Below are 9,153 nucleotides of genomic sequence, written 5' to 3'. Positions count from 1 at the left end.
AAAATGACAAATAACATACAAGGGAACTCCCATAAGGTTAACAGCTGACTTCTCAGCATAAACTCTACAAGCCAGAAGGGAGTGGCATGATATATTTAAACTGATGAAAGGGAAGAACCTACAACCAAGGTTACTCTACCCAGCAAGGATCTCATTCAGATTTGATGGAGAAATTCAAATCTTTACAGACAAGCAAAAGCTAAGAGAATTCAGCAATACCAAACCAGCTCTACAACAAATGCTAAAGGAACTTCTCTAAGTGGGAAACACAAGAGAAGAAAAGGACATACAAAAACAAACCCATAACAATTAAGAAAATGTTAACAGGAACATACATATTGATAATTACCTTAAACGTGAATGGATTAAATGCTCCAACCAAAAGACAGAGGCTCGCTGAATGGATACAAAAACAAGACCCGGGTTCGGGTCGCGGGGCGGAGGGAAGAGAGGGCGGGCGGGAGTTGCCGGCGCCAGACGCGGAGGAAGGAGCTGCGACTAGCCGCCGAGAGGCCGCGGAGCCCGCGACGACCGAGCCAGCCGAGCCGCCGCCGCCGCCGCGCCCATGGCGGCCGCCAAGGACACCCACGAGGACCACGACACCTCCACCGAGAATGCCGACGAGTCCAACCATGACCCCCAGTTTGAACCAATAGTTTCTCTTCCGGAGCAAGAAATTAAAACGCTGGAAGAAGATGAAGAGGAGCTTTTTAAAATGCGGGCCAAACTGTTCCGGTTTGCTTCAGAGAATGACCTCCCGGAGTGGAAGGAGCGGGGCACTGGGGACGTCAAGCTGCTGAAGCACAAGGAGAAGGGGACCATCCGCCTCCTCATGCGCAGGGACAAGACCCTCAAGATCTGCGCCAACCACTACATCACGCCGATGATGGAGCTGAAGCCGAATGCAGGCAGTGACCGTGCCTGGGTCTGGAATACCCACGCAGACTTCGCCGACGAGTGCCCCAAGCAGGAGCTGCTGGCCATCCGCTTCCTTAACGCCGAGAATGCACAGAAATTCAAAACGAAGTTTGAAGAATGCAGGAAAGAGATTGAAGAGAGAGAAAAGAAAGGATCTGGCAAAAATGATAGTGCCGAGAAAGTAGCTGAGAAGCTAGAAGCTCTTTCGGTGAAGGAGGGCAAGGAGCCCGAGAACGAGACCAAGGAGGTGGCTGAGGAGGAGCAATGAGTCGGCTCCCGTTGTGTCCTTTCTCCCTGTCTTTTCCCTTTTTCTTTTTTTAAATTTTGCCCTGCACCCTTCTTTTTGGTTTGTTTTTATTCTGTTTTTTTTTTTTTACAAGGGACTTTATATAAAGAACTGACTTCCAACATTCAGGTTGTTTTTTTCTAAGTTTTTGCCCTAATGAAGACGACTTCAGAAAATCCATTACCCAGTCGTGAGAATGTACTGTGCTAACTTTCTTTTCCATAGTGGAAACACTTATTTATAGTCATCAAAATAGCAAATAAACAACACGTTTGAAACTTGAAAAAAAAAAAAAAACAAGACCCATATATATGTTGTCTACAAGAGACCCACTTCAGACCTAGGGACACATACAGACTGAAAGTAAGGGGATGGAAAGAGATATTCCCTGAAAATGGGAATCAAAAGAAAGCTGGAGTAGCAATACTCATATCAGATAAAATAGACTTTAAAATAAAGAATGTTACAAGAGACAAGGAAAGACACTACATAATAATCAAGGGGTCAATCCAAGAGGAAGATATAACAATTATAAATTTATATGCACCCAACATAGGAGCACCTCAATACATAAGGCAACTGTTAACAGCTATAAAACAGGAAATTGACAGTAACACAATAATAGTGGGGGACTTTAACACTTCACTTACACCAATGGACAGATCATCCAAACAGAAAATTAATAAGGAAACACAAGCCTTAAATGACACAATAGACCAGAGAGATTTAATTGATATTTATAGGAAATTCCATCCAAAACAGCAGATCACACTTTCTTCTCAAGTGCGCACGGAACATTCTCCAGGATAGATCACATCTTGGGTCACAAATCAAGCCTCAGTAAATTTAAGAAAATTGAAACCATATGAATCATCTTTTCTGACCACAACACTATGAGATTAGAAATCAATTACAGGGAAAAAATGTAAAAAAAAAAAAAAACCAAATACATGGAGACTAAACAATACGTTACTAAATAATTAAGAGATTACTGAAGAAATCAAAAAGGAAATCAACAAATACCGAGAGACAAATGACAATGAAAACACGACAATCTAAAACCTATGGGATGCAGCAAAAGCAGTTCTAAGAGGGAAGTTGATAGCTATACAAGCGTACCTCAAGAAACAAGGAAAATCGCAAATAAACAATCTAACGTTACACCTAAAGGAACTAGAGAAAGAAGAACAAACAAAACCCAAAGTGAGTACAAAGAAAGAAATCATAAAGAGCAGAGCAGAAATAAATGTAATGGAAACAAAGAAAACAATAGCAAAGATCAATAAAACTAAAAGCTGGTTCTTTGAGAAGATAAACAAAATTGATAAACCATTAGCCAGGCTCATGAAGAAAAAAAGGGAGAAGACTCAAATCAACAGAATTAGAAATGAAAAAGGAGAAGTAACAACTGACACTGCAGAAATACAAAGCATCCTAAGAGACTACTACAAGTAACTCTATGCCAATAAAATGGACAACCTGGAAGAAATGGACACATTTGTAGAAAAGCACAACCTTCTGAGACTGAATCAGGAAGAAATAGAAAATATAAACAGACCAATCACAAGCACTGAAATTGAAACTGTGATTAAAAATCTTCCAACAAACAAAAGCCCAGGACCAGATGGCTTCACAGGCGAATTCTGTCAAACATTTAGAGAAGAGCTAACACCCATCCTTCTCAATCTCTTCCAAAAAATTGAGGAGGAAGGAACACTCCCAAACTCATTCTATGAGGCCACCATCACCCTGATACCCAAACCAGACAAAGATACTACAAAAGAAGAAAATTACAGACCAATATCACTCATGAATATAGATGCAAAAATTCTCAACAAAATACTAGCAAACAGAATCCAACAACTCATTAAAAGGATCATACACCATGATCAAGTGGGATTAATCCCAGGGATGCAAGGATTCTTCAGTATATGCAAATCAATCAATGTGATACACCATATTAACAAATTGAAGAATAAAAACCATATGATCATCTCAGTAGATGCAGAAAAAGCTTTTGACAAAATTCAACACCCATTTATGATAAAAACTCTCTGGAAGGTGGGCATAGAGGGAACCTACCTCAACATATAAAAGCCATATATGACAAACCCACAGCAAACATCATTCTCAATGGTGAAAAACTGAAAGTATTTCCTCTAAGGTAAGGAACAAGACAAGGATGTCCACTCTCGCCACTATTATTCAACATAGTTTTGGAAGTCCTAGCCACAGCAATCAGAGAAGAAAAAGAAATAAAAGGAATACAGTTTGGCAAAGAAGAAGTAAAACTGTCACTGTTTGCAGATGACATGATGCTATACATAGAGAATCCTAAAGATGCCACCAGAAAACTACTAGAGCTAATCAATGAATTTGGTAAAGTTGCAGGATACAAAATTAACACACAAAAATCTCTTGCTTTCCTATGATGAAAAAATCTGATGAAAAAATGATGAAAAATGATGATTTTTACTAATGATGAAAAAATCTGAAAGAGAAATTAAGGAAACAGTCCCATTAACCACTGCAACAAAAAGAATTAAATACCTAGGAATAAACTTACCTCGGGAGACAAAAGACCTATATGCAGAAAACTATAAGACACTGATGGAAGAAATTAAAGATTATACAAACAGATGGAGAGACATACTGTGTTCTTGGATTAGGAGAATCAATATTGTGAAAATGACTATACTACCCAAAGCAATCTACAGATTCAATGCAATCCCTATCGAATTACCAATGGCATTTTTTGCAGAACCAGAACAAAAAATCTTAAAATCTGTATGGAGACACAAAAGACCCCGAATAGCCAAAGCAGTTTTGAGGGAAAAAAAAATGAAGCTGGAGGAACCAGACTCCCTGACTTCATACTATACTACAAAGCTACAGTAATGAAGACAATATGGTACTGGCACAAAAACAGAAACATAGATCAGTGGTGACCAGAGTGTCAGAAATCCCATCCTCTCCCTTCCCTGTGTCTCCCTATACGCAAGAGGGAGAACTGGGTGATTTTTTCTAACACAGTTGGTAAATGGTAGAGCTAAGTACCAAATGCAGGTAGGTCTGAATCTAAAGGGTGACTATTATCTAAGAAAAATCCTATCCCATATCTTCCTGAAGATTCCATATCTTCCTGAAGGGCAGCTCTATTTCTCACAGGGTCCTCCAAAATCTCCAAACACCAATGACACACAGCCCCAAACACTGACCCTTAAAGAATCCAATTAAGGAGCCAAAGAAACCCCCATCAGAGTGTCACCCGTCACTGGCCCACATAAACACGAGCAGCACAGCCCCTCTCCCAGTGATCGACAGTCACGTATCCTCAATCAGCAGCCTCGCAGGCCTCAATCACTAATTCCCTCAGGACTCACTAATGGAGCCACATTCCCAACATCACTGGCAGCTGATCACTGACCTTCCAAAACTGCCAATGGCCAAATCATAGGGACTATCAGAGTATACAGAACCACCCCTCAGTCCTTGACTGTCAGGGTCAAGGTTTTTCTGTAAAGGGTCTGAGATTTTACCCTCTTAGAAGGCAGCAAGTTTTAGAGATGCTGACAGAAGACACGAGATTCCTGGGGCAAAGACAAAGGAGTTTACTATTCACGGTGCAGCAAGCAGCACGTACGTCATATCAGCACCCCATGTCCTCGAAGTCCCACAGGGGTGACATAGAGGGACCCTGGTGGATGCTGCACACACAGTGGGTTTACATCACAGCCATGAAAAGCTGAATTTGGGGAATCCAGCCTGCTCTTTGTCCCAGAGGGAGACATTACCTCATCCCTCAAGGTTCCTCACTGTCAACACAGCCCTGAGAAATGGCCAAGGTAATAAGTGGTCAGAGCCCATCTTAGACAACCAGGAAGTAGTCTAAGGTCAGGCTATTATACTGCACCCCACACAAAGGAGTTTAGACTGACTTTCGGATGTTTGGTGTCAGCATCAATAATGACAGCATCCAAAAGCAAACCCCATCCCCAGTGGAGAGACGTTCTATGCCTCAGTCTTTCCTCCATATACAAACACATAACCCAAAGGAACACGGTTCATTTCAGTTCAGAATTTGTTGTTAGACTTAACTGGGAACACCATGACATTGGTTTGGTGAAGTCCAATAGGTGGTAACATCAATCGCTAAACACAGCATAATCTGAGACCATTCAGGTGTTGGGGGAAGCAGATGAATTTGTATCAGTCAGATCTGAACGAGGTCATGCTGACCCATGTGTTTGTACAGTTATGAGGGAGGTCTGTCTTCAGGAGGTGACATTGATGGCCTAGGGCACAGCAGACTAGTTTAGGACCAGCCATGTTCTCATGAGTTTTTCTGTTTTTGTCATCCCAAGGAAGTGATGACACACCTGGTAGCAGGTCAGATTGCCAGCTGTCTGCTTGACTCTGGGAAACCACACGATTGTTTTGCCAGGCTGTAGTGCTCAACCTAGGGGACAAAGAACATTAATTGACTCCCCATCTCGCACCTCTCAGGGTCTAAGATGTTCCTTTCCCAAGTACACTCCTTCCATAGCCATGAAATCAGTGTGTCCCATCGCAGTGCCTATAACTTCACTTTTATTCAATCATCTCCTGTTTGCACACAGACCTTTCATCCAGATGCAGGGTCAGGTGCAAGAGGACAAAAGGCATTTTTATAAAATTTACAGAGATTTTCTTTTAATGTCTTCTATCTTGGCCCCTGTGGGCCACTGGAGGGGAATTCGGTAAGCAGTGTCTTCAGTCAAGTGGTCAGTGTTGTTATGACCTACGACCATGTCCATCCAACAAAGGAATCCAGGTGACTGAACCAGAATGAAGTTCAAATCCCCTAGTCCCCTTTTGGGCTGAGTTGCCACCCCTTTTGTCCTGACCATTACCCAGAAGGTATCCAATAGGCGATGATCCCTTTCTGGTGACAGCCACATCCAGTGACCAAACTGACTTACTTAAGCGTGTGGACCAGGAAGAGGTAGAGAGAGGTAGAGTCTGAAATCCTTTTGAGTCCATTTTTGAGGAGGCTGTTCAATGTTCAACAATATAAGATACCTGCTGATGGTAGGGAGCACTGTTGGGTGCATCACTGTCAGACTGCAAACAGTCTGCATCAGAAACATAGAGATTTTTACTTTGTACCCAGTCTCTGATGGTGGATGTGTTACCATATCCAAGGGACAATGGCAGTGATCTGAGCAGCACAGACTCCATCTGCTGCTTGATTCTAGTTGGTCTCATCAGAGAACAGGCCCATACTATGGGTGTCTACATCAGTCACCCAGACTGACCTCAACCACTCACCATCCATTACAGATTCCCACAGGCCACCATCATTGTCCTCAGAAATCCCCATTCACTCTCACCAGAGACCCTCTATCAGACAACCTTCTCCATCACCATCTCTCAAGCCCTAAAATTCAAATCAAGTTCCAACTCTATGCCAACTGCTGTTCAGCTGCTTCTGAGAACCACTTCCATTTCCAGTCCCCACCACTAAGATCACCTTTTCTAAGGGCTGCTCTTTTTTTCACAGGTACAGTGAGGCCACCATTTCTGTCCAGCATGAGAAAGCTAAATTGCTCTAAAGCTGTGATTTTCCAACTTTTTAAAGTATCATAGCCTTTTCAAAAACAGAAAAGGGGAAAAAATAAAAATAAAAAAAATAAAAACAGAAAAGGGGGAGTGCTACTTGTGGAATTTGGTTTTCCTCGTTAAGCAAAACAAGGGTCAGTCAAGGACAAGACCCTGCCTTTTCTGCCACTAGCCGCCCCGCCCCCAGCTCAAGTAGACCTGCTTACTGGATGATAAATGTGTCAGTCAAAGCAAGACCCTCCCCTCGACAGCCAATAGACCCGTGCTACGCAGGGCCCCGTGGCTCAGACATTCTGACTCGTTGGAAGGGCTATCAATCAAGTCCCCATTCCCGCCCCCTGCTCGCAGATGAGCGGCGGGTCCAGAGCCTGCACTCACAAACAGGCTGGCTGGTCCATCCGTCCTCCACCCTCTCGCTCAGCACACCCAGCGCCCCAGGAGCAAGAGCTCTTGATTGGCCATCTGCTGCCCTTTCAGATGGAGAACCCATCCTCTAGAGGTGGCAAAGCTGCTGTGATGAACAGCTGATTAACCCAAGGGCTGTCACTGGCCCACAGATCTGTCACGACTGGCTCCACCTCTTCCCAGACATCTATTGACACGAAGACGGGCGTGCCTGCAAACAGGCTCTGCGCGCATCCCAGCTTCCCTCTGCTGGTCCTTTTAAGGTGTCCGGTTTGGAGCCCAGTCTCCACCAGGGAAGAGAGACCGTGGCGCAGTGTAGGTTTCCCAGACTGTAAAAGCGCAGAGGGAAAGAGTCCCTACGCAGCCGCATTCTGGAAAAACAAAAACCTGGGGGTGGGTCCAAAACACTTTTAAAGATTAACTCAGCGAGCTGCTTCTTTGGAGTTCTCACCTAGCGCTTAGGTATTGGCTTTCCTTCAGACTGCACGGGAAATTTTACTTGCATGTGTGCACGTCTGATTTTTTCAAAATATATTTAGACTTTCTGTAATTGTGTTTTCTGTAAGATTCTGTAATATGGTAATGGTGGTGAGTAATTCACTTACAACTCTAGTTTGAGTTGAAAAACAAAAGTAGTAAAAATAACCATAACTACAATACTCTTATTGGTTACACAATGTAAAAAATATATAAACTGTAACATCAAAAACCTAAATTGTGAGGAAAAGTGTAAAGTTTAGGAGTGCTATTGAAGTTATCAGCTAAAAATAGGGTGTTATAATTTCAAGATAATTTACATGAGCCTCATGGTAACCATAAGGGAAAAACCTGCAGTAATTACACAAAAGAACATGATAAAAAGTCAAAACATACTGATACTGAAAGAAATCAAAACACACAAAAAAGACAGCAGGATAAGAAATAAGGAACAATGGATCTACAAAAACAGCCAGAGAATAATGAAAATGGCAATAGTAAATCCTTACCTATCAATAATTACCTTAAGTGTAAATAGATTAAATACTCTAATCAAAAGACATAGATAAAATAGATGAAAAAATACAAGACCCAACCATATGCTGCCTGCAAGAGACTCACTTTGGTCTTAAAGACACATATAGACTGAGAGTGAAGGGATGGAAAAAAGGTAATTCAAGCAAATGGTCACACACACACACACAAAGGCAAGTGTAACTATATATCAGACAAAATAGACTTTAAATTAAAAATGGTAGGGCTTCCCTGGTGGCGCAGTGGTTGAGAGTCTGCCTGCCGATGCAGGGGACATGGGTTCGTGCCCCAGGCTGGGAAGATCCCACATGCCACGGAGTGGCTAGGCCCGTGAGCCATGGCTGCTAAGCCTGCACGCCCAGAGCCTGTGCTCCACAATGGGAGAGGCCACAACAGTGAGAGGAACCCATACCACAAAAAAAAAAGGTAAATTTTATTAATCAAAAGCATTTTTCAGGGTCAGATCCCAAATGACCCCTCTGAGCTTGTTTTTTCAAAATGAATCTCCCCCCAAAGAGGCCACGTTTGTAGGGCAAGTGGAATTTTCTGAAAAAGGGAGAAAGTGGATTCTAGGTGAGAAAAATAGTGGCCCAGAGGTTGTTATGACTTAGAATCTTGGCAGAAGCAGAGGCTGGAAACTGTGTAAATAATGTTTTTCATTTAGATGGAATTTGTTCAAATACAGACACACACACACACACACACACACACACACACACACACACACACACGCCAAACCTCGGTGTGACACCTGGCCCCAAACCACCATTCCTGCCTCGTCTTGATGGGTTTAGGGTTTTTGAAGATTTCCTCCATCTCCCCGTCCTCTCTCCTCTTTCTCCTCTTTCTTTCTCTCTCCCCCTCATTAAAATAACAACCTAGTTTATTTTTGTTTAATTGCTGGTAGCATGACCTCAATTACAAGGACAACA

At 42.7% G+C, this 9,153-nt stretch overlaps 1 protein-coding gene across 1 annotated transcript; it reads left to right on the top strand.

Annotated features, from left to right (window-relative positions):
- The first annotated feature begins 439 nt into the window (after positions 1–439).
- Positions 440–1,328, top strand: LOC308609142 (ran-specific GTPase-activating protein). Its single transcript, XM_081222686.1, has one exon. The coding sequence runs from the start codon at positions 566–568 to the stop codon at positions 1,184–1,186; it is 621 nt and encodes a 206-aa protein (XP_081078812.1). The 5' UTR covers positions 440–565; the 3' UTR covers positions 1,187–1,328.
- The last annotated feature ends 7,825 nt before the right edge of the window (positions 1,329–9,153 follow it).

The sequence above is a fragment of the Mesoplodon bidens genome (genome assembly GCF_964165515.1).
Source record: "Mesoplodon bidens genome assembly, chromosome: X".
In the NCBI taxonomy this organism is placed as follows: Eukaryota; Metazoa; Chordata; class Mammalia; order Artiodactyla; family Ziphiidae; genus Mesoplodon; species Mesoplodon bidens.
This window is presented reverse-complemented; position numbering and strand designations above follow the sequence as displayed.